Below are 27,126 nucleotides of genomic sequence, written 5' to 3'. Positions count from 1 at the left end.
ATACTTACTTCATATTTCAAAACACAGAGTATTTGGAATGTGGCAGTGACTTAAAGCAAACTCTGCCCATTTCTCTCTTGATGGAAAAATGGTTTATTTGTTGGTGAGAAATTTGTTCTTCCCATAAAATACTGTGAATGAGTTTCAAAATAATAATTTTTTCACGACACAATACATTCTATAAATGTTAATACTAATTCAATAATGTTAAAACTAATATTGAAATATTTTGAAAGTCAATTTAACACCTTGACCTCAACTAACAAGGAAACAAACAGTGTAATAAGAAGAGTTAAAAGAGGCGGCTTGGTATAGTAAAAAGTGTGCTGGGGAAAGTGGGAAGATGGCACCCAAGGGGAAGAGCAGCTCTGGCAAAGGAGGGAAAGGGGCAGCAGCTTCCAGAAGTGAGGGTGCAGATAAGAAGGCTCAGGGTCCTAAAGGTGATGGAAATGCAGTAAAGGTCTGACATATTCTGTGTGAAAAGCATGGTAGAATCACGGAGGCCATGGAAAAACTCAAGTCTGGAGTGCGATTCAATGAAGTTTCCTCTCAGTACAGTGAAGATAAAGCCCAGCAGGGGGGAGATTTGGGCTGGATGACAAGAGGCTCCATGGTGGGCCCATTCCAAGAAGCAGCATTTGCCTTGCCCATCAGCAGCCTGGACAAGCCTGTGTACACAGATCCTCCAGTGAAAACCAAATCTGGCTACCATATTCTCATGGTTGAAGGGAGAAAATAAACTGATAAATGAATTGAAAAAAAAAAGTGTACTGGATCAGACCTTGGGTTTCAATCCTTACTGTCTGTGAGAGCCTGAACAAGGCCCTGATGCCTCTCTGCTACAGTTTCCTCATCTATAAGATGAGTGGAATGTGGAGAATGGCTAAACAAGCTGTGGTATATGATTGTGATGAAATAATATTGCTATAAGGTGATTTCAGAAAGGCCTGGAAAGACTTAGAAGAACTGATAGACAGAGAAGTGAGCAGAACCAAGAGAACATTGTGCACAGAGACAGCAATATTATTTGATGAAGACCTGTGAATGACTTAACTATTCTCAACACTACAATGACCTAAGACAATCCCAAAGGACTAATGATGAAACATACTATCCCCCTCCAAAGAAAGAACTGATATTGATGAAACACGGACTGAAGCATGCTATTTTTCACTTTCTTTCATTTTTTTCTCTTATTCAAGTTTTCTTATATAAAATGACAAATATGGTAATGTTTTACATAATTGCACATGTATAACCTATATCTAATTGCATACTGCTTCAGGGAAGAGAGAGGAGGGAGGGAAGAAGTGATAGAATTTGGAACTCAAAACTTTAAATTAAAATGCTGAATATTAAAAAAAGGTGAGTGGAATAGTGAGGTAGAAAACATTTCTCTCAGATTACAGATCTCTAAAACTAGGTAGGTACTTTCTGAAGGCTGTTTTCTGTCCAAAAATACCATAACTACAATCCACGGATAGTGATGCATTTAGCTAGGCTTGTTCGCAAACAACTGACATAAAGTCTACTGCCAGATTTGTGGACATAAAGTAAATGATAAGTCAATACTATGCTACACTTAAGTACTGCCTCCTTTATACACATATAGAATTAGATTTGGAGGTCCTGAAAGAAGAGGCTTAATTAGGGTTCTATCACTTGATGAAAGAGGAAAATTAGAAAGTTACTGTCCTTATGTAAAGTGTAATCTTCAAGGTGTTTTTTCCCTCACCAAAGAAGCAAATGGATAATGATAACATAAGAGTATGCAAAACTTGGATGCCTGAGGCTGAGGAATAGAATGCCTAATGATAATTTGATGGAGATCATTGAAACTCTAAAAGGACATTAAAATAGTCATATAAAGAAATGGGGGAGGTGAGGCAGAAACAGCACTAACATGGAAAACTCAGGTTAAGTTCTAGTTTTGGCTCAAACCACCTGCTTGAGCTTTTAGCCAAGTTACAACTGCTCTCTAAAGTGACATTTCCTCAACTGTAAAAGTATCGTTGTGCAGTTATTCAGTCAGGTGTGACTCTTGATGATCTATGGACCATAGCACATCAATACTGTCCATGGTGTTTTCATGGCAAAGGTACTGAAGTGGTTGGCCATTTCCTCCTCTGGTGGATTAAGGCAAACAGAGGTTAAGTGACTTGCCCAGGTCACATGTCCTAGTAAGTGTCTGAGGCTGGATTTGAACTCAGGTCTCCTTTACTCCAGGCCCAGCCCATTATCCACTGAGACACCTAAAATGGGTACGTTGAATTATTAGATGATCTCTAAGATTCCCTCTAGCTCTAACAGTCTATGATTCTGTATTTCCTTTTCGTATCCTAATTAATAAGACCACAAGGAAAAATTAAGAAAAGTCACTAAGCAGAAAGTGTTGGGCTTTTTAAAAAAAATGAATACAGTACTTTTCGGTCTTCATTTGATTGAAATTCATTGAAACGAAAGACATGGCCCTGATCTTGAAAGCACTAACTACTGTGACGCAACTTTAAAAAAAAGGAATTAATGAAGTCTCACACTTCAAGGCAGAAAGGTTTGCTGATTTTACAGCTTGCCTGGTGAAAACCTGTCAATTTGCTTTTGGTGGTGGTGTTTTTTTTCCTTTCAGTTGCTCACACATACTAAAGATTCCCTCCCTCCTCTGCCTCTTTCCTGACCATACATCATCTCAGCAGCAGGAGGCAACATATTATAAGATTGAAAAAAGTATGCACTGTCCTTAAAAGCAACAGTTCAACTGAATCCAACAAGCATTGATTAAGTGCCTACTGTGTGCCAGCCAACAAACTGGCAACAATAGTAGCCAAAAAAAAATCATCATCTGGCTGTCATACAAGAAAACAGAGATTGATCTATCCATAAATGGGAGAAAATAGGGTTGTCTGACATTCCACATATGTGAAATTAATGACTTATTTTTCCCATTTTATAAGCAGTACTATAATGAATGCATAATAGGTCCAATGTGAGATATAGTTCAACACTAAACACGACAATCTTTATTTTTGGGTTAATTTTTTTCATTTAGAATTTTATTGTCTTATTATTCCCCAATTACATGTAAAAAACAATTTATCATTAAACAATATAAAACTGCTTTTTGCTACCACCACCTTCCTTCCATTCTCTTCTCTATATTATTTCACTTGGTGATCTCATGGATTCAATTATCATCTCTATGTGAATGATGCCCAGTGCTGAAACTGGGATTTAGCATTATCAAAAATAAATTGTCAGGGCAGCTAAGTGGCACAGTGGATAAAGCACCGGCCCTGGATTCAGGAGTACCTGAGTTCAAATCCGCCTCAGACACTTGACACTAGCTGTGTGACCCTGGGCAAGTCACTTAACCCTCATTGCCCCACAAAAAAAAAAGAAAAAAAAGAAAAAAAGGAAATTGTGGGCAGGTATAAACATCAAACGGATTCAAAATAGAGGAAATATTCTTGTCATTACAAAAGGGATAACAATTAGAAATAGACGATTATAAGGAATCGTACTTGAAATACTGATCAATTAAAAGTATTGGGAAGGGGCAGCTAGGTGGCACAGTGGATAGAGCACCAGCCCTGGATTCAGGAGGATCTGAGTTCAAAATCCAACCTCAAACACTTAATACTTACTAGCTGTGTGACCCTGGGCCAAGTCACTTAACCCCAAGTGCCTCACCAAAAAAAAAAAAAAAAAAAGGATGGGAAAATGGGATACACATGGTTCAAGAGATAAGTTAAATATGTACTTCATGCTATAAACACTAATTGTATCAATGATTAAATTTTAAAATCTTTAAAATCTATAAGATAATGGATAATATGGAATAATTATGCATTTAAAAACAATCAAATGAAAAAATTATTGAGAACAAAGGGGTAGGCTTGATTATACAAAGAAAGGTTTTAGACAAAACAGCATTATCTTTAAAATTAAAAGAAAAAGATTCAGAAAACACTTGCGAGAAATATATTAGTAAAAATCTGGCATCCTACATCTATAAAAAAAATTAATTCATAATAACAGTAATATATACTCCCTAATAAAGGAACAAGGGATATAATTTTTGAAATTGAAATCTAAACTATTACTAATGAAAATATGTGAAAAAAGGCTTACGTGAAATAAATTTACAAAAAATATTTTTACAATGGGGGATGACAAGAGCACAGGGAAAATAGGCACAACTTACCACTTCCTTAACATGACCTTAGTGAAAACTTTTTGAAATCACAAACCAATGACATTTTTACCTTAAAAGAAGTAGTTTGGGAAGGAGAGTATGTTTGTAAAAATTGTTCAAAGTTGCTTCATTTGTAACAAGAAGAGATACAGAGACACAAAAAGAGACAGAACCAGAGAAAAATGATCTTTGTATCCAAAGGATAGAGAACAACTAAGCAGATTGTGTATATGAACGAAAAATATGACACAAAATATAATTATATGGAGAACAAACGCAAACACATAAACACTTACATGAAAAAGATGAAAATGAGATTAGCAAAACTGTAACAAAACATTTATTATAACTAGATTATTTAAAGGAAATGTTGGTTATCAAAAGAAGAACTTCAGACAGACTTAAAAGTATGTTAAAATATTCATTTTATTATTTCAAAGGTTTTATATTTTAAACATGCTTCATGTGTTTATAAGTTTGCACACAAACATATGTTTTATAAGTTCTATTGTTTTATGCCCCAATATAAGCTCTGTGAGATATTGATGACTATCTTTTGCCCTTTTTTGTATCCCCCACACACTTAGCACAATACCTAGCACACAATAGACACTTAATGAGTTGACAGACTGCAACCTCTCAAGGTTTTCAAGTCATAGCTCACTCTTGGTTATCTACATGTCTGATGACCAACACTTCATTCTCCATTGATGGCCCATCAATCCATAAGCATTTTTTTTATTCATTCATTCATTCATTTACTTACTTACTTATTTGTTTGTTGTTTGTTGTTTATTTAGGTGGGTCAATGAGGGTTAAGTGACTTGCCCAGAGTCACACAGCTAGTAAAGTGTCAAGTGTCCTGAGTCAGGATTTGATTCAGGTCCCCTGAATCCAAGGGCCAGCACTTTATCCACTGCGCACCTAGCTGCCCCTCAATAAGCATTTATTAAGAATTTATTATCACCAGGCACTTGTGCTAGGTTTGTGGGGATATAGTACCTTTGTATCAATGCATTCGGGGCTTAATCTGAAGCTCTCATTTCTTCTCCTTCTACAGTCTCTCAGGGATTTCATTAGCTCTTATGTGTTCAATTAGCATCTGCAAACAGATGATTCCCATATCTACATGATCTTTCTAAATAGCCTTCATCTCCCCACAGAGCTATCACCACCTAGATATCCCAAAAGCACTTCAAATTCAGCATTAAAAGTCCCTCACACTCAATTGGGTAATCTATTTAACCCTGCAGGAAAGTAGGAGGGTAAGGGGATAAGGGGGGAGTGTGAAAGAAGGGGAGGGCAGATTGGGGGAGGGGCATGTCAGAAGCAAAACACTTTTAAGGAGGGATATGGTAAAAGAAGATAGAAGAGAGTAAATATCATAGGAAGGAATAGGATGGAGGGTAACATAGCAACAGTAACTGTTGAAAAAAAATTTGAAGCACAGGCAATAGAAATTCAAGATGATGAATGATTGATGGAATGATGATAATTGATGATGATGATCACAAATATGGTACTTACTCTGCTGGACTATTGTGAAGAAAACTCTTTGTCAGGTATAAGGTACTATATAATGGTTTATCTATTTCTGTTGTTGCAATAATCAACCTCCGGGTTTATTGTAAGAAAATCTCTCTTTAAAGTACTATGTAAATGTAATTTAGTACAAAGAAAAAAAAAAATGATGACAGATGCTATCAGAAAAACCTGGAAAGACCTACATGAACTGATACAAAGTGAAATGTACTGTATAAAAAATAACAGCAATAATGTAAGATGATCTGCTGTGAATGACTTGGTTTATTTTCAGCAATACAATGATCCAAAACAATTCTGAAGGATTTATGAAAAATGCAAATCCATCGGGCAGGGTAGGTGGGTGCAATCTACAGAGAAATAACTAATGAGATCTGAATACAGACTGAAGCATAATTTTTTTTGTTAGTTCCTTTATCTGAAGGTTTAGTTTCTGTTTCCTTCACAACCTGCTAATGTGGAATATGTTTTGCATGACTACTCATGTATAACTTATAGTGAATTGCTTGAGTTCTTAGGGGGTAGATAATTGGCAACACAAAGTTTTTTTAAATTGATGTCAAAAATTTGTTTTACATGTAATTTGGAAAATAAAATTCTAAATAAAGTTCTTCACAATCATTCTTCAAAAATCTTTCTAGACTGATTTCACATTATTCCACATCTCATACTTTATGTTCCAGTTCAAATGTCCCCACATTCTGTTCTATGTACACTAAATTCCATCTCTCATTCCCAAGACTTTATGCAGAGCTGTTCTCCATGCCTAGTATTCTCCTTTACCTTAATCTCCTGGAATCCCTAGTTTCTACCAAGCTCAATTACCACCTCCTCCACAAGGCTGGTCCTTTTCCCTTGAATTGTGAGTGCTCTTCATCCTTCTCCCAATCACCAGGTTCCTTTATGCGGAATTTAATATATTTTCCTATTTACTCTCGTTATATTGTTTTTGCTCTAGTAGAATGGAAACCAAATTGATAGCTGGGACTATTTCCCTTTTCTCCTTGAACTGTAAATACCTGAGGACAGTGTGTGTCATATGGTACGTAGCACTTAAAAAAAATGCTTGTTGAAACGAGATCGAAATAATTTGGTGACCAAATGGAGTTGGAAAAGGGAGAGAGAAGAATTGGACATTAAATTCAACAAACATTTATTAGGTGGAAAACAGGTGCTGAGGATACAAATAAAAAATTAAATAGTCCTTATCCTCAATGAACTTATATTCTACCAGATACATTAACCTCCCTTCAGCTAAGAAAGGACATATTAATTGGACAATGATAACGAATCAGCAACTACCCTAACATTATTCTATAATCATTAAATGCTGGTGGTTCAGTGAATAGGAGCACTGGACCTGGAGCCAGGAAGACCCAATTTCACATTCAGGCTTAGACACTTTCTAGTTGTATGACTCCATAAGGTCCCTGTAAAAGTATGTAAATGTCACTACACCTATTTCTGCCTTTATTTGCTCACCTGTCAAATGAAAATAATGATAGTGCCTACCTCCCAGTGTATTTGGGAGGATAAAATGAGATATTTGTGAAGGACTTTGCAAAGCTTTAAAGCTTAAAAAAGTGTTAGCTATTAAATGTGATATTCCAATCAAGTATCCTCTCATTTAATAAGTATAGTAATCATGTCTACTAAATCAAGAGGAATAATGGCACACGTTGGCATATTGCCAATTTGTATATATGCAAAATTCACCAAAAATATATTAGGTTTGTTTTTTACTTAATAGTATTTCCCCCAATTTCACGTAAGATAGTTTTCAACATTTATTTCTGTATAGATTTTTTGAGTTCCAAATTTTCTTCCCTCCTTCCTTTCTCTCCCCTCCCTAAGACAGAAAGCAATCTGATACAGGTTATATATGTTTAATCATGTTAAATATATTTTCACATGAGTCATGTTGTGAAAGAAGAATCAGAACAAAAAGGAAAAAACTGGGATTTACGGGTAGAGCCAAGATGGCAGAAGAAAGGCAGTAAGCTCTCTGGAACTCACAACATGATCGCTTCCCAAAAACCTCCAAATAATGCCATAGAAAAACTATGAGAAAGAAAAAGAAAGTGAAAATAGTATGCTTTGATCTGAATTCAAAAAAACTATATTAGTTGTAACACTCAGTGTATTCAAAAGTACAAAATATAACTAATTTAAATTTTTTCTTACTTAAACATAAGAAGAGAAATAAAAGCATCTCTGTGAATTGTTATAACCTTAATATAAGGGCTAAATTCAAATAACAGAATGAGAGGTTTTGTTTGAAATTGTTCTGAAGCAATAAAGACTCTGCAGGAAATATTATGTGAAGATATGATGAAATTATGATGTGGAGGGAGAATCAAAACTATATGGCAACTGATAAACTATGAGGGGTATGAGAAGGGAACCAATGAGACAAGAAGATTGAGAATTTGGGTGTAAGATCGTAACTCAAACAGGCCTTTCCAGCCAGCCTGGATGACTCTTGCACATATCCTTCCCATCATCTACAATGAGTCCAACCAATATTCTAGTAATCTACTTCTAGAATTGTTTTGTTTTGGGGGGGGGGGGGCGGGCAATGAGGGCTAAGTGACTTGCTCAGGGTCCACACAGCTAGTAAGTGTCAAGTATCTGAGCTGGATTTGAACTCAGGCCCTCCTGAATCTGGAGCCAGTGCTTTATCCACTGAATCACCTAGCTGCCCCTACCTCTAGAATTCTTGACATCTTTTGAATACTATTTTGGGTAACTACAGGTTGTCAATCAATCAATAAGCTTTTGTATTATGTGATTACTACATATTCAGCATTAGGCAGTATAGATACAAAGACAAAACAATCCCTGCCCTCAAGGCATTTCCAATGGGGGGTGGGGGTGGGGGGAAGAGAACACATAAGTAAGTATAAAAGTAAAAACAAGATGACTGGGCTGGAGAGAGAAGGGAGCACATTACAGAAATGGAGCATAAGCAAAACAATAGAGAAAGAAGATAGAATGTTGTATGTGAGAAGTAACAAGTAGACCAGTTTGTTTAGACCACAATATATGATGGAGGGGTAATGTGAAATGTACTTGAAAAAAATAAGCTGGGCCAGACTGGGAAGGGCTTTAAATGCCAAATGGAATCTGTTATTTGACATTAAAAGCAAAAGGGAAGTGCTGGAGATTTCTGAGCAGGAGAATGATGTGATCAGGTCTGTGCTTTAGGAATATCATTTTGGTAGCTCTGTGAAAGACAGATTTAAGAGAAAGGAGATTTGAAGAAAAGAGATTAATTAGGAATCTTTTACATTCCAGGAAGATAGGTAATTCTTCATATAGAGGGGTTGGCCTAGTTGTGGAAAAGCGTCATCTTTTCATCAGAGAATGGAGTAAAGGAGGAGAAAGTTGGGGGAGGGGAGGAATTATGTCACAGGCATAAGGCAGAAGAGGGAACTCATCGGCCTAGCTTAGCTAATGTAAATCTTTATGCTACATCTAGTCTACATGGTTGCGAACCTACTTTCAAGAAAACAAATAATAAAATAAAGAGATTATCTGCAACATATGAATAAAAGATTACTGAAAATGGAATGAAAATGGCCCCATGATCTAATATGAGAGGAAGAGATCTAAGATGAATAAAAGTATACAAATAACAGAATTTTTAATATAGTAGTAGGAAAGAGGGGTTTTTTCATGTAGGAATGCAGGAATACTGGAATTCATAAAGTATCAGGTAAAAATGTGCTACCAAAAGGGTATTGGTAAAGTAACTTTTGACTGAGTTCCCATTCTCAAGAATCCTGTGAATGTCTATTAGTCCTATTAGAATGATTCTTGCCCTTGCTACATGACCAGCCTACTTTTTTTTCTTGTCACATATTTTTTTTCCATTTTTATTCTTGACTTCCAAATTCTCTCCCTCCCCAACCATTAGGAAGGCAAGAAATATGATATCCATTATGTACACATCTTTCTGATGATATCACTGCTTCTGGTAACCAATTCTTTGTTGGTCATATGTTACAGACGACTCATTCCATTTACCCAAGGCATCTCCAATTACCTTTTGGATGACACCAACTATAATTTTTTAAAGATGTTGGTGTTTCATGACTCTCAGTCATGCATTTTCACCAGATGAATATTGATATTAAAAGGCCTTTGTTTTAAAGAAGTTTAAAAATACAATGAACAAGAATTCTATTAACCTTCCTACTCAAATGTCAATCTGTCAGTTCATTTTCAAGGGTGATCACAGATAAGAGGCAACGCCTGTCAGAAACTAAACATTTTTATTATGTTGTTTCCACCCCCCAAATTTTTATGGTTCTTAATATATCTAAATCTGCTGACATCACCAATGGAAAGGGATTTGAAGAAACTGAATAACCAGTTTCCCATGCAAAACCATGCATACAGTTCTACTCTTAAAGGAAAAACGAAATCTAGACCATGACTCTTTCCTTCTATAGAAATGAAGACAGACAGACGGACCAGACAGACAAACAGACACAACCTATACTAAAATTAATGGAGTTAGACTATAAAGATTTGCCAAACCAGCTAAGCTCAGAAGCCATTCAGCTTCATATTCTCCAACAGAAATTAAAGATATAGAGACAATTCTCACATGACAATAATAAGTTGCTCTAACCAATGACAAGTGATACCAGGATAGTAATTTCTCAGTGAAATGTTCACCTCTATTTTAACAAGAACATTTCATTAAATGATTAATTACAGTGATGTTCTAAATGTGGGTCAAAGTCCTAAAATGAGGTCTTTTTGAAAATTAACAATGATAATAAGTCTCTCTCAAGGTTGTACACAAGGCAGACCTGATAAAATACAAGGCCTATACTGACAAATATTGTATTAGGATTTTCAATCATCTATACTTTATGTGATAAAGTCATAAAAATGCTAGCTGAAGTTAGGGACATGCTCTAAATAGATATGTTTAGAGATTTTACATATATATATGTGTGTGTGTGTGTGTGTGTGTGTGTATATGTGTGTATATATATATATATATATGTATGTATGTATGTATGTATGTATGTAAATCTATTATCATATACCAAAAAGGCATAATGTTTACTGCAAACAGGAGAATATAATTTGAACCAAAAATTGTTGACAACAGCAATAGAAAAATGATTCCAGTAAATGAGTGTCAATTGTTCTTCAAGATTTGAGTTCTTAATTTAGTCCTCAATTAATTTAGGTATATATTACTTTTATGTCTATGTTAATATTGGTTCCTATTAAGCTAAATCTAATGTGCCCTATATAAACTCACAGGTAAAGATCAAATAAAATTTTTAGAGAGCAGATAAAAGAATTTGAATTAAAAACTCTTCTGAAAAATTTCTTCATAGCTTCTTTATTTTTTTTTCATATCATTTACCCCCCCCCAAAACAGATAATCTGCTAGTCTGTACTTTTATCTAGTAGATATTGTATATACTATATAAGTGAGATTTTCCCCACCCCTTAGATATAAGTGATTTAACTGTGGTAATAATCAGTATAATGAGACAAATGGTGATTCAATACGTTTAAGTATAGTCTAGTTTCTTAAGTTATGCAACCTGATTTTCTTTTTATATGATGTATTTCAGCCTAGTCTTTCATATGAGTCATATATCAGCTTTGTGTTGTGATGTCCCTCTTTAATAAGGTGCATTGTGGTTAACCACAACACTAAAATAGTATCTTCTAAGCTGAAGGAACCAATCAGCATTGAGAGTCATAACAATGTTAATGTAGAAAGATGATGTTTGTAAAAATTATTAGGCTGTGCCCCATTTGGTATGGAGCTAGCACACTGCTAGCCAGGAAGGGACATTCCCTGAGCTCCTATTTATGTCTTGTTTGATGCTGATCATGATTCAATGTATTCCTTTTCTGTACCATTTGCAATTTTCTAAAGATGGACTGAGAGGAGTTAGTCTTAAAGGAATAGGGTATGGTGCTTTTGAGCCTTATTAGATTGGTATAAATACCACTGAATCCCTAGGCTTGGTATCTTTGGGTCCTAGACCTGAGACTGGCTTTATTGTGAGACTGGTACCCTCTCTCAATAAACCTATTTTCTACAGCTTGGAGACTTCACTGTTTCTTTTTCTTCTTCAGACTTAGAAATTTTAGCCACAACTATTATATGCTATACTGTATTATCTATACTAATCATGAGTTGAGCATATTTGCATTTTTCTTAATTTAGTTTTATAACATGCAGTTAGTAGTTAAAAATTCAATTCAATCTCATTTGTTTTTTAAAGATCACACCCCATATAAGTCATGGTCCTTACCTACATACAGCTTAGACTTAGAAATATTAATCATGTAAATTTCTAAGTCTGAGAGTTCCCTTTCAAACTAGTATTTTATTTAGGTCAGCTGATAAGCAAATAACAAGTTTCAAATGTAACTAGATAATTTCTTAGGTCACCTTTGTTTCCCTTCAAATATATACTTAGAAACATTTATATGAAACCGTTTTCTCTGTGGTATTTTACTAACGAATACATTGAGATGCTGAACAAATTATCCAGTGAGTAAATATCACACATTATTTATCTTAAGACAAGGTTTAATGTACATAAAGAAATCTATGCTAGGCAGACACATAACAGTGTTAATATATGAAAACAATAATACTATCCTATTAAGACTCATCTAATTTTAAATAAGAGATCACAAATAATAGTAAAGTCCTACTTATATGAAGGTGACTCTGGATCCAGAGGCTATATTAGCAGAGTGGAAAGCCTCTGGAAGGCTTTACCAAGCTAAAGAGGCTATAAGTACTGGTTCAGTTACAGAGTGTATGTCTATCATTAAATTCAGAGGGGCTTAGAAGCAAAGGATAGACCATTAAATTTTTCTTTGGCCAAAGCAACTTCTTAAATTGTTTATATAGCTGCGATACAGTTTCAATAGGAGTACTCATTTGAAAATATAGCTCTTTGTTTTAATAGATTACAATGTATTACTATGTGTGTCTGTATGATTATTTGTATAATGTGTGTATGTGTGTGTAAAAAGTAATATACAAACATATAAACAAGAATTTTTTTAAAAAACTAATTTAGAACCAGTTACCATTAAAATATGCATAGATAGGAGGAAAATATTACCTGTCGAATTATACTTTTTACACAACGGATGGGAAGACCTTGATAGTTTGATTTGATTATCCACTTTAGGAGGTGATGGCCAAGTACTTCAAAGACCATACAAACATCTAGCACACAGTTAAGGAAAACGTACAAGTATCATGAGAGTAGATACACAAACACAGATAAGGAAAAAATAAAAGGTTATAAAAATTACAAAATCAGTACTTGGAAAAAATAATGTATAACCAGGAATATGGAGTATTCCAATATCTTGCCCTTATTTCTCCTTTTCTCTCAGTTTTGGGGGAAGGGGAAAGAGGATTTAACAATATAGATGACTGAAAAAAAAGGCAACTGAAATCTTTTTCACCTACAGGCAACTAAATAGGGTAGCTGACTGGGTTACCTATTAATTTCTTGATTTACTAGGTTATATTTTTCCTTCAACTATGGACTACTTTAGCTACAACCCAGAAACTTTGGAATATTGTTTCATTGTAATAATTTTAAAATATATTTTTCTAAAATTTGTTCTTTGAACCATTTATTATTTAGGAAAATATTAATTATCCCCATATTCTTCATATTCATTTTCTCCAATGAACAACATTCTTGGGCTGTGTCTTGTGTTCATATTTTTCTAAGAAATTAAAACTTATTGTGTTATATGTAAAGGATGCTCTTAACAAATCTGCTTTATTGACTTTATTTACAAATTATGTATGCTCTAGCACATAATCATTTTTTATAATAGGTAGAGTACAATGGAGAAAAATATCTGTATTCCTTAATGTTCAGAATAAAAAAAAGTGTTACTGCATATAGTATTGTGAACATTCAAGTTTAATTTCTTTTCTTTATATGTCTCTTATCTGTCTAAATATGAAAAAGATATGGTGAAGACACCAACAATTTATATTTTCCAACTGAGGTCTTCTATTTTAATTACATTTTTCTTTAAGTAATTAGGTGCTATGTTATTCAATGCATTTTTAATATTGATATTCAGCTATGGTTCTTTTAAGATTAATGTAGCTTCCATGTTTGTCTCTCCTGAATATACTTTTTTTTTTTGGGGGGGGGGGGGGTGAGGCAATTGGGGTTAAGTGACTTGCCCAGGGTCACACAGCTAGTAAGTGTTAAGTGTCTGAGGCTGGATTTGAACTCAGGTCCTCCTGAATCCAGGGCCAGTGCTTTATCCACTACGCTACCTAGTTGCCTCCTACATTTAAGAAATCTGAGGCAGAGGTTAAATGACTTGCTCAGGGTCATACAGCTATTAAGAGTCTGAAGCAAAATCTGAACTCAGGTCCTCCTGAATCCTTGGCCAGTGCTCTAACCACTGTGCAACCTAGCTACCCTGACTATACTTATTTTTATCACTACCTTGTCTAAGAACATAACTGCCACTCAATTTCTGTATTCAACTGAGGAACAATTAGTTCTACTAGAACCCTCCATTTTATTTATTGTTTTAATTTTTGCAAGGCAATGGGGGGGTTAAGTGACTTGCCCAGGGTCACACAGATAGTAAGTGTCAAGTGTCTGAGGCTGGATTTGAACTCAGGTCCTCCTGAATCCAGGGCCAGTGCTCTATCCACTGCACCACCGAGCTGCCCCAACCCTCCATTTTTAATGTTTTAATTCATCTTTTTTTAAAATATGTTTCTTAGATTCAGCAAATTGATGGACTTTGCTTTCTAAACTATTGCTCTATTCTAAACCATTTCCTCAACTTTAAAAAGTGAATAGTAATAGCATGCACTTCCCAGAGCCACTGTAAGGAATAAATCTGTATAAAGTGCTTAGCACAGTGTCTGGTCCAAAGGAGCTTGATAAGTGTTTGTTCCCCAACCATTCTGTTTTATGAGCAACTTTAGCCCCTTAATATTCTAGGTCATGATTAGTATACTTGGGGTTTTTTCCTTCCATCACAGAATCAGAGATTACAAGTTCTTTGAAGGCAGAAACTGCTTTATTTTTGCCTTTGTATGCCCAGCACCTAGCACAGTGGCTGGCACAGCTGACAATAAATACCTGCTGACTGATTGATCATAGATTTAGGGTTAGAAGGAACCATAAAAGGGCAGCTAGCTGACACAGTGGATAAAGCACCAACCCTGGATTCAGAAGGACCTGAGTTCAAATCCAGCCTCAGACGCTTGACACTTACTAGCTGTGTGACCCTGGGCAAGTCACTTAACCCCCATTGCCCCACCAAAAAAAAAAATTTGGAAGGAACCATAAAGTTCTTCTAGTTCAACAACACTTTCTTTTTACAGATGAGGAAATTGAGAGGTAACTTTCCAAGGTGACACAATAAGAAGCGGTATAAGTATCAGGGGTGGGGAGGAGAATTCAGAATCTTTTTTCTAATCAGCCATCTTGGGCTAAATTAGGCTTTACTTCATGCAGTCTTGCCTTCCCCTCCCATCCTGAGCTCCAAATGCTCTATTCCACTCCAGCTCAGATGTCGCTCATCATTGTCCTGATTCTAACCTAGGACTCTGCCTATTTTATTCTACTTCTCCTACTAATAATACTATTTTACTTTCCTTTGCTTTTTTCAGATAAAAGTGTAGGTCATTCTCCTCTCTGTCTATCTCTTACCTCTTAATGACACTGATTATCCAAATATTCACCACTGGTGTCAATAATGCAATAAGTCAAAAGGATGGGAAGCAGTGGATTACCTACTAAATTTTTCCTGGGATTGATTTAAATGATAGAACAATAAAATTGCTTCATAGTTACAAAACAACAATCTCCATCCATCATGCAAGGATGGACATCTTAGAAAGGATACGTATTCCATTCATGCCTGAAATTTTGAAGTCATCAATTAACTGTACAACCATGTCTTTGTTTGGGTCACTTGGATCACTTTCACGAACCTAAAGGGTGGGAAAAAAGTATAAAAACAGTCTTGAGAAAATGACTCTAAATTAATCCCAATCTACCAAGCAAAGGTATATTTTCTTTTTGTTGTTTTTTGTTTTCAGGGCAATGGGGGTTAAGTGACTTGCCCAGGGTCACACAGCTAGTAAGTGCCAGGTGTCTGAGGCTGGATTTGAACTCAGGTACTCCTGAATCCAGGGCAAGTGCTTTATCCACTGCACCACCTAGCTGCCCCCCAAAGGTATATTTTAAAGTTAGGATAGTTTAATAAAAATCAATACTTCAAAATTATGAAAAACAAATTCCAAGTTAATATTAGCAATTAGGTAATGCTAATAAAATATATGAAAGTGCAATAAAAATATTAAGTTTTGATACCATTACTTTTCTATCACTGAAATAAACTTTTGACAATACTTACACATTTGAGCAATTTTATTTCATCCAAGGCTGTCTCTGTATAATGCTGGGCACTTTTTACAACCTTCATTGCCACAAATCTTTTTCCCCTTGGAAAAAAAAATTATATATATATATGTACACACACATATTCTGTTTTCAGGAAAATACATCATAATTATAATGTGAGTATTAAAAATTATTTAAGGAGAAGAATTTAAAATTTCCTCCCAAAGAGATTTATAATTTTATTTTTCTATTTGGAAAAGGTTTCCTTAACATTTTCTTTTTTCAGCAAAACCTGCCTATCTGCTGAAGAATATTGTGGGGACAATTCCTATTCAGATATAGATTAAACTAGCTATCTTATAAGATCCCACTTTCCAACTCTGATGTTCTGTGAAATCTGTGAATTCATCATGAGACAATTAAACCTTCATGTATTAAATGAACATCAACTAACTCCAAGAGAAAAGTTTCAATTTTTTTTTAAAAAGAAGAGGATATGGAATTTCAAAGGAATTTTAATTTTTCTAGTCAAAGACTAAAAACACTGTGGCAACAATATAAAGTTCCTTAGGTAAAATAACAGATATTTTTGCCCTTCAGCAATCTCTATTTAGCATGACAGATTAATGTATTTAAATTAGGAATCAAAACACACAAAGAAAAAATATAGAGCTTACTGCATATCCCAGCATAGCCAGACTGTAGAGAAGTGTCCCCATCCTAGCTTTCTAATAACATGGTAGCGGCCATTGAAAAGGTCTCCAATTTTCACTGGATGGTAGCCACCTTTTATGGGAAAAAAAAAATCTATTTGGTCAGAAAGCAAAAGAAAAAAAAGTTTCTTACTTCTCTTACCTTTAGCAACTGATATACTGCAGTAAAATATAACATGAAACTTATTAAACAATTTTTTTTTTGCAGAGCAATGGGGGTTAAGTGACTTGCCCAGGGTCACACAGCTAGTAAGTGTCATGTGTCTAAGGCCAGATTTGAACTCAGGTACTCCTGAATCCAGGGCTGGTGCTTTATCCACTGCGCCACCTAGCCGCCCCCAACAATTTTTAACCATAAAAGACTTTTCTTGGCTAAAAAACATTCTTCACCTACCTTTTGATTTCTTATCACCCCATTCTATTATATCTAGTTGAAACAAAGATGCACCCACTTAATAGGACATGAAAATAACTTACACCATTATAACAACCCAATTTTATACTGGAAATAAGGTTTACAAAGCACTTTTCTCACAATATTTTTGTAAAACTGCCCAAAGATTATTTTTTATAAACTGACTGATACATTTTGTTTTAAAAGAAGACACCAACAAATGCCCAAAGTCCTCCCACAGAGGAACACCATTATCAATTATTAACAAAAAGACTAGTCCTTTAACTTTGACAGGATAGCATATTGTCATTGGTATCTAACAAAAAGGATCGGATGATTTTCATTGCATCGTTACAGTTATTGTGCATACTGTACCCAAAAAATGCTTCCCTCCTTGTATTACTACATATTAATCTTCCTCTGCTTCTCTGAATTCTTCATATTGTTAATTTGTTAAAGTAAAGCAATATTCCTTTATATTTTTCTTTGGTAATTAGACATTCCGCAATTATTGGAAAGATACTTTATTTCCAACTTTCTTTCCAAATAAATCAGCTCATGTAAAAGTCTTTGTTGTCAGGAAGGGGAAAGAAAAGGGAGAGAAAAGAGAAGAGGGTAAAGAAGAAGGGCTAAAGTCAGAGTAGAATCAGGGCAAAAAGACATGCTGCTTGCCCTAGAATGTACAAATGGAGATGGAATGTGCAAAGACTGGGTCATCGTCAAGTACATGAAGGGGAGTAATGTGTAAAAAATCTGTAAAAGCCAGAACTAGACTGTGAAGCAATAGGAAGCCACCAGAGCTTCTTAGCAGAGGATTAAAATTCTCTTAGCAGTACATTTGAAGGCACAGTAGTATGAAGATCTAGTATACTGAGAGCTAACATTTATGTTCAAATAACCTAATAATATTTATTCTTTAAGAGAAATTCTTACTTTAATTTTTCTTATTTATTTATGGCAATGCATTAATATGACAGTAGATTTATTCCCTGTAGTCATTTACAGTATCCTAATCTATCATCTCAAAGGATTTCTATACTCTCCATCAATTTAATTCAGTTCAAGAAATATTTATTAAGCATCTACTATGTTGCAAAACACTGGACAAGCCCATAATTATTCTTCCAAACCCTGCCCCTGCTTGACACTCTATCATGTTATCTCCCAGTTTCTGAATGATTATATTCTTAGGAATAGTGAAAATAAAAACCTATTGGCATGATGAAAGTATAAAAAAAGAAAAAGAAGGGATTCAAGTGTAATACAAAGGATTGTAGATATCGTCAAGTGGCATCTAGCCTAAAGCTGTGTAAAGCAGGATTGAAAAGAGAAGGAATTGTAACAACAAAGGACCATTAAAACTTTTCATTGACTCTTTTCTCAATTGAGAAATATTATACAAGGATGAACATTATACCTACATTATATTTATATTATACAAGGAGGAACATTTAAAGAGTGTTGTTTCACCTCAGTTTAAATAAAGCAGTACTGATTTGATTTAGTTTTTTGATGGGCAAAAACTTAGAAAATATCTGTAGTATCTAAAACATAGGCTCATGATGAAAAAAGTACTTTAAAAACTCTAAAGCATCATTAAAATGTACATTGTTATTATATTTATTATAAGTGCCCCCTTAAATATAATAATAATAATAATTCATTCAACAAGGATTTATGAAGCAGCTGCTAAGTACAGGCTATCTGTTGGCATTCTGGTGAATATAAACACAAACAAACAAAAAAGCAGTCCTTTGCTGCTCAAAAGCAGCTTCTAAGCTACTGGAGAAAGCCAACAGAAAAACAAATTAGTATATACAAAATAAAAAGGAGTTTTCTATAGGAAGTGGAAGGCACGAACAACTAGGTGATTAAGAAGAGCTTTGTGGGGGCGGCTAGGTGGCGCAGTGGATAAAGCACTGGCCCTGGATTCAGGAGGAACTGAGTTCAAATCCGGCCTCAGACACCTAACAATTACTAGCTGTGTGACCCTGGGCAAGTCACTTAACCCCAATTGCCTCACAAAAAAAAAAAAACAACAACAACAACAAACAAACAAAGAAGAGCTTTGTGTAAGAATGGCCCTTGAATTAAGCCTTAAAGAAAGCTAAGAATTCGAGAAGTGAAATGGGAGGACATCCAGGCAGAGGGAACAGCCTATACAGAAGCACAAACATGAGATGAAACAACCATAGAGGGAAGAGCAAGTAGGACAGTTTGGCTGGAATTTAAAAGGATGTGCAGCAAGTGCTTTCATAATTCTTTTTAAGGGTGTGTTGGAACTTAACTCCTTTCATGAATTATAATCCCCAAATTTATCTCTTCTTTAGATCAGAAGGGACATCAGAGGTCATCTAGTGGATACTGCTTATGGGGGAAAGTGCAAGTAAGAAATTACCTGACTTGCTAAGGTGAAGCAGGTCATAAGAAAAAACAAAATCTGAACCCAAGTCTTCTCCTCTGACTTTACATCTGGTCTATTTCTAGTTCACTACAATTCCTCATTTGTTGTTGTTTGGTTGATTAGTCGTGTCTGACTATTAGTGATCCCATTTGGGGTTTTCTTGGCAAAGATATTGGAGTGGCTTGCCATTTGCTTCTCCAGATCCTTTTGGAGATAAGAAAACTGAAGCAAACAGGGTTAAGTGACTTGCCCAGGATCATTCTGCTAAATGTCTGAGGTAAAATTTGAACTCAGATCCTCCTGACTCCAGGGCCAGTACTCTATCCACTATATCACCTAGCTGACCTATGGTGCCTGACACACATAAAATCTCATTAACATTAGCTTCATGTTAAAGATTTGGCTAAAAATTGCAAAATGACAAATGAAGAAAAAAATTGTTTATTCAAAAGTCAGGAAAAGGCAGTTTTTAAAAAATGTTGCTACAATTTACAGTATTTCACAAAACTGATATGGTGCTCTTAGTACATATGGATGAGGAAGCCAGATATTTTTTTAAAAAACACGAAACAATGGGGGCAGCTAGGTGGCACAATGGATAAAGCACTGGCCCTGGATTCAGGAGGACCCAAGTTCAAATTTGGCCACAGACACTTGACAATTACTAGCTGTGTGACCCTGGGCTTAACCCTCATTGCCTTTCAAAAAAACAAACAAACAAACAACAACAACTAAACAATGAATTATTATTACACTATTTTTGAATCATAGGCTAAACTAAATGTTAGAAAATTAAAGAAGAATAGCAAAAGTATAAATGGTATTAAACTATAATTTATTAACTTTAGATGGAATTAGAGTAAAAGTTCCTGCCAGAAAGGCATTGTTATTTAATGGTCACAGTGTGGAATTCAAAAAGACCTGAAATCAGATCTAGTTACTGGCATTTACCAGTTGTATGACAAGAAGTAAGTAACAATCCCTGTATGCCTCAATTTCATCTTTAAAATGGAAATAGTACCAGTGGTAAAGCGCCATGGTAAAGCACTGGCCCTGGATTCAGGAGTACCTGAGTTATCTGTTGTGAGGCTGAAATTATATGATATACATAAAGTAATTAATAAAATTTAAAATTATCCACAAATATCATTATTAAACTATCAAATTTGCATTACTGAGAAAACAGCACTTACTGTGTTGAAGACTATTTCAATAAATATAACAATAAGAATACCAACTCTATTATCAAAATAAAGAGAGCTAGAGAAATAGGAGAAATGAAAATCTTATGATTAAAAAGATGCAATACATATCATTCCTGTTGTACTAGCTGCCTGTGGCATTATACAAGGGATACTTGAAGTAAGCCTACAGAGGATGAGTATATATGCTAATTCTTTTACTACAAAAAGCAGCTACTTTATATATCTATACAAATGTCTACAGAACATTAAAGGGTAATAGCAAGAAATCTATTTGTCTCAAGTCTGTTTCTATCTGAACCCCATTTTATCATAAAAGTATTTTATTATTTTCTAATTACATGTAGAAACAGTTTTCAACATTTGTTTTTATAAGATTTCTAGTTTCAAATTTTACTCCCTCCCTTCCGTCCCTCCCCCTTCCCCAAGACAGCAAGGAATCTGATATAGGTTATATATGTAAAATCACATTAAACATATTTCTGCATTAGTCATGTTGTGAAAGAAAAATCAGAGCAAAAGGGAAAAACCTCAAAAAAAGAAAAACAAAAAAGTAGAAATGGTATGGCTCGATCTGCATCTAGATTCCATAGTTCTTTTTTTTTCTGGATTTGGAGAGCCTTTTCCATAATGAGTCCTTTGGAACTATCTTGGACCATTGTATAGCTGAGAACAGTCAAGTTTATCACAGTTGATCAATATATAATGTTGCTGATACTGTGTACAATGTTCTCTTGGTTCTGCTCACCTCATTCAGCATCAGTTCATGCAAGACTTTCCAGGTTTCTCTGAAATGTGCCTGCTCATCATTTCTTGCAGCACAATAGTATTTCATTATATTCATATACCACAACTTGTTCAGCCATTCCCCAATTGATGGGCAGCCCCATAATTTCCAATTCCTTGACACCACAAAAAGAGCAGCTATAAATAGTTTTATTCATGTGGGTCCTTTCCTCTTTTTTATGATCTCTTTGGGAAAAAGACCTAATAGTGGTATTGCTGGGTCAAAGGGTATGCACAGTTTTATAGCCCTTTGGGCATAGTTCCAAACTGCTCTCCAGAATGGTTGGATCAGTCTACAGGTCTACAATGCAACAGTGTTTTAATTTTTCCACAGCTTCTCCAACATTGATTATTTTCCTTTTTTGTCATATTAGCCAATCTGATAGGTGTCAGGTGGTACCTCCGAGTTGTTTTAATTTGCATCTCAATAATCAATAGTGATTTAGACCATTTGTTTCATGTGGCAATAGATAGCTTTGATTTCTTTATCAGAAAAGTGCCTAGACATATCCTTTGACCATTTTTAAATTGGGGAATAACTTTGATTCTTATAAATTTGATTTAGTTCCTGATATATTTTAGAAATGAGGCCTTTATCAGAAATATGGGCTATAAAAATTGCTTCCCAGCTTTCTGCCTCCCTTCTAATTTTGGATGCATTGCTTCTGTTTGTACAAAAACTTTTTGATTTAATGTAATCAAAATCATCCATTTTGCATTTCATAATATTCTTATTCTCTTGTTTGTTCACAAATTGCTCTCCTTTCCATAAATTTGAGAAGTAAACTATTCCTTCCTCTCCTAACTTACCTATGGTATCACCTTTTATGTCTAAAACATGTACCCATTTCCATCTTATTTTATCTATCTGAACTCCACTTTTAAAAAAGAATGTTAATAATCATAATACCAACCTCCCATACGATGTTTAAAGAGCATATGGAACAAGCAATAATTAAGTGGCATGGTGTGCACTGAAAAGAGCTTTGGATCAGGAGTAACAAAAATAGTTTCCAATCAAGTTTCTACCACTTCCTAGCTGTGTGATGATAATCAAGTCACTTAATTTCTCTGTGCCTCAGTTTCATCATCTCTAAAATTAGGGAGCTGGACTAAATGATCTCTAAAACCTCTTAAAGTTCTACCATGCTAAGGTTCCAAGAGTTTAAAGTAACCAAATCACTCAGTTACTTTAACAATATAATAATTATCCTAAAAAAATATTCTTGGGGCAGCTAGATGGCACAGTGGTAAAGAAGCACCGGCCCTGGATTCAGGAGGACCTGAGTTCAAATCCGGCCTCAGACACTTGACACTTACTAGCTGTGTGACCCTGGGCAAGTCACTTAACCCCCATTGCCCTGCAAAAAAAAAAAAAAAAAAAAACAACTTCCTACTTATAAATGGGAAGAGGTAATGGGTTTCAAATCTATTCAATGTATCAAACACATCCTATTACTGCTATGCTTTTCACATTTAAATCTTCATTTTGATCAATAGGAATAATCCTACATAAGCATTCTTTCCTTCCTTGGTACTCCTGCCCTCTAACCCCTGAACTTCTCAGTTTGGCTGGGGCCTATCACCAAGTAAGTGTTCACTCAGCAGATTGACCAACAGTTCGTTTATTCCATTACAGGGATTTAGTAAACAAAAGGAAAAAGTACAATGTTTTCAGGGATTAATATAATGTTCTCAGGAGCTTTAAAAATCTTGTAAAAAAAATCAGCTCGGGGGCAGCTAGATGGCGCAGTGGATAGAGCACCGGCCCTGGAGTCAGGAGCACGTGAGTTCAAATCCGGCCTCAGACACTTGACACTTACTAGCTGTGTGACCCTGGGCAAGTCACCTAACCCCAATTGCCTCACTTTAAAAAAAAAATTCAGCTCTACCATAACCCAATTAAAGCAATCAAGTTTATTGATCTGCATAGTACCCTGGCTTGAATCACCAATCCAATTCTCTTCAAATCTCACTATCACTTGTCAAGGTGAACTACCATCCTTCCAATTACCCAGCTTCACAACACTGGGGACGCTGTCTTACACACACACATATACTTAAAGTACTGAAACATACATAATCAATAAGAAATTCCCACAATGTCCATATCCAAAAGTATGTCTCATTCTGCATCTCGAATCCATCACCTCTCTGTGAGTAGCAGAGCCCATCACCAATCACATGGAATCCTAATTAATTACTGCATCGAACACACATCTTAAGTCGTTCAAGATGTCTTAACAATGTTTTTGTTACTTTACAAATTGTCCTACTGGTTCCGCCCACTTTGCTCGGCATCAGTTCCCTCTCATAATTTTAAGCATAATCATATTCTATTAAACACGTATATGAACATTTTTTCACCCACTCCCCAACAATGAATATCCCCCTCAGTTTTCAGTTGTTTGTCACCACATAAAGAGCTATAATAAATAAATTTTTCATAAAAAAAAGATCTTTTAATTCAGAGAAGTAAATTGCAATATGCTACATATGAAAGATAGCTGGAGAGAACTAAATGGGAATAAAGAGAAATATACCCTGGACAGTTAGGTGGCGCAGTGGATAAAGCACCAGCCCTGGATTCAGGAGGACCTGAGTTCAAATTCAGCCTCAGACACTTGACACTTACTAGCTGTGTGACCCTGAGCAAGTCAGGTAACCCTCATAGCCCCAGCAAAACAACAAAACAAAAAAAAAGGGGGGGGGGGGGGAAATATACTTTTTTCTCAGCGGTACATGGTGCCTTTGCAAAGAATAATCATATATTAGGGAATAAAAAATTTATGGCTAAAAGCACAATATTAAATGCTTTCTTTTCAGGCCACAATACAAAATTAATATTTAATAAGGCACCATGGAAACAAAGAAAAAACTAATTGGAGACCAAACCATCTAATCTCTTTCCTCCCATACTTCTATCTCTACCTACCTTTTTTTGTTTGTTTATTTGTTTTGTTTTTTTGCAGGGCAATGAGGGTTAAGTGACTTGCCTAGGCTCACACAGCTAGTAAGTCTCAAGTGTCTGAGGCCAGATTTGAACTCAGGTCGTCCTGAATTCAGTGCCAATGTTTTATCCACTGGGTCACCTAGCTGTCCCCTACAAGTGAATTCTATCAAACATTTAAACACAAACTAATTCCAAAATTAAATAAAGTATTTTTTAAATATGCAAGGAAGGCATCCTACCAACCTCCTTTTATGAAACAAATATACTGATACCTAAACCAGGCAGAGTAAAAACAGATAAAGAAAATTATAAAGCAATTTCATTAATGAATATGGATTCAAAAGTCCTAAATGCTATCTAAAAAATTATACTATATTAAAAACATTATATATGTTATTCCCAACTGGGATTCATACCAAGAATATAGGGATAGTTTAACATAAGGAAAACTATCATCATTAATTAAGCCAATGATAAAAGTAACAAATATCATATGATTATATCGATAGATGCAGAAAAACTATTTGGCAAAGCACAACACTCATTTCTATTAAAAACACTTGAAAGTTTAGGTATAAATGGACCTTTCCTTAAATTTATATGAAGCATTTACTTAAAACCATTACTTAACAATTACTGAAAAGCATTATTTGGTGGTGGTTTTTTTTTTCCCCAGAAATAAAGAAATTTTATTGAAATAATTTTCTGATAGTTCCCAATAAAAGATAAGTTGAGGGAGTTGAAAACAATATAGTCTTCTGTAGTACATTATCTTTGTCTGAAATTCAATTAAAAACATTCATAAACAATTTTACTTTTGTACCAACAAGCATTATTTGTAATGGAAATAAGCTAGAAGCCTTCCCAATAATATCAGGTGTAAAACAAGGATGGCAACTGTCACCAACATTATTCATTATTATATTAGAAATCCTAGCAATAGCAATAAGAGAAGAAAAAGAAATGGAATCAGAATGGCCAATGAGGTAATAAAATTATCTCTTTTTGCAGACAGTATGGGGAGCAGAGCCAAGATGAAGGTGGAAATGAATTAAGTGCTCAGAGCTCCTGACACAATCACCCCAAAAAACTCCAAATAATGCCGTAAGAAAATTCCTAGAGCAGCACAACCCACAAAAGAATAGGCTGAGACCATTTTCCAGCCAAAAACAGCCTAGAAACGTGGCAGGAGGTGGCTGCTGTACTGAGGTGGGAGTAGAGCCCAACCCCATGATCCAGCCAACACAGAAGCAGCCCCAAGCAGGCCACCCCAGAGAAATTTACCCCCGGAGCCTCTGAATCACCTGCAACACCAGCATCTTCTGGAACTAAGCTCACAGTCTGGTGAGAGGGCTAAGTGGTTGGTTCTGGGGAGACTACAGGGGTCTCTGCTGGAGCTGAGGCAGAATTTGGTTGTTCTACCCCAGTTGCTGGGAACCAGGAAGCAATCTTGAATGGCAGCAGCCTAGGTGGGGGAGGGGCACAGGCTCACTAGAGCTTTTAACCCAGCAAAACAAAAAAATTTGTTTCCTGGTTGAAGAGCAAGTAGGCTTGGGGTTATTTACAGACCAGAGCACAGGCCAAGGTAGTGAAGAACCTGCCTCTCCTTAAATCACCTTGGACCCCCTGAAGCTTAGGACAGTGCAGTCTGGAAGCAGTGCTCCACTTTAAGAAGGCGTTAAAAGGCAAGATGAGAAGACAGAGAAAGATGAGGACCATAGAAAGTTTCTTTAGTGACAAGGAAAATTAAAATGCACGCTCAGAAGAGGATAACAACGTCAGGGCTCCTACATCCAAAGCTTACAAGAAAAATATGAATTGATCTCAAGACATAGAGGTGCTCAAAAAGGACTTTGAAGATAAAGTAAGAGAGGTAGAGCTCTTTTTGTGATGGCAAGGAATTGGAAATTATGGGGCTGCCCATCAATTGGGGAATGGCTAAACAACTTGTGGTATATGAATGTAATGGAATTCTATTGTGTTGTAAGAAACAATGAGCAGGCAAATTTCAGGGAAACCTGGAAGGACTTGCATAAACTGATGATGAGTGAGATGAGCAGAACCAGGCATTGTACACAGTATCAACAACATTATATGTTGATCAACTGTGATAGACTTGACTCTTCTTGGCTGTACAATGGTCCAATATAGTTCCAAAGGACTCATGATGGAAAAGGCTCTCCAAATCCAAAAAAAAGGGGAAAAAAAAAAGAAAAGAAAAAGTACTCTGGAATATGGATGCAGATTGAACCATACTATTATTTCTTTTGGTTTTGGTGCTGTTGTTTTTCTTTTTTGAGGTTTTTTCCTTTTGCTGATTCTTCTATAAGAGAACATGACTAATGCAGAAATATGTTTAATGTTATTGTACATATATAACCTATATCAAATTACTTGCTGTCTTGGGGGGGGGGGTTTGAAACAAGAAATCTTATAAAAACAAATGTTGAAAACTATCTCTACATGTAACTGGAAAATAATAAAATAATTTCACAATTTTTAAAAAAAGAGTGGTAGAGGGA

General features: G+C 35.4%; 1 protein-coding gene and 1 pseudogene across 1 annotated transcript in view; one reads left to right on the top strand and one right to left on the bottom strand.

Annotated features, from left to right (window-relative positions):
- SRPK2 (SRSF protein kinase 2) overlaps positions 1 to 27,126 on the bottom strand; it is a 236,623-nt gene that overhangs the window by 51,991 nt on the left and 157,506 nt on the right. Inside the window, 4 exon segments of the mRNA XM_043965951.1 lie at positions 12,865 to 12,971; positions 15,653 to 15,740; positions 16,166 to 16,253; positions 16,830 to 16,938. Of these exon segments, the coding sequence (XP_043821886.1) occupies positions 12,865 to 12,971; positions 15,653 to 15,740; positions 16,166 to 16,253; positions 16,830 to 16,938 (392 nt within the window).
- On the top strand, positions 344 to 739 carry LOC122727987 (annotated as a pseudogene).

This window comes from Dromiciops gliroides, chromosome 5 (genome assembly GCF_019393635.1).
Source record: "Dromiciops gliroides isolate mDroGli1 chromosome 5, mDroGli1.pri, whole genome shotgun sequence".
Taxonomy (NCBI): domain Eukaryota; kingdom Metazoa; phylum Chordata; class Mammalia; order Microbiotheria; family Microbiotheriidae; genus Dromiciops; species Dromiciops gliroides.
Note: the sequence above shows the minus strand (reverse complement) of the source record. Positions and strands in the feature narration are given on the sequence as shown.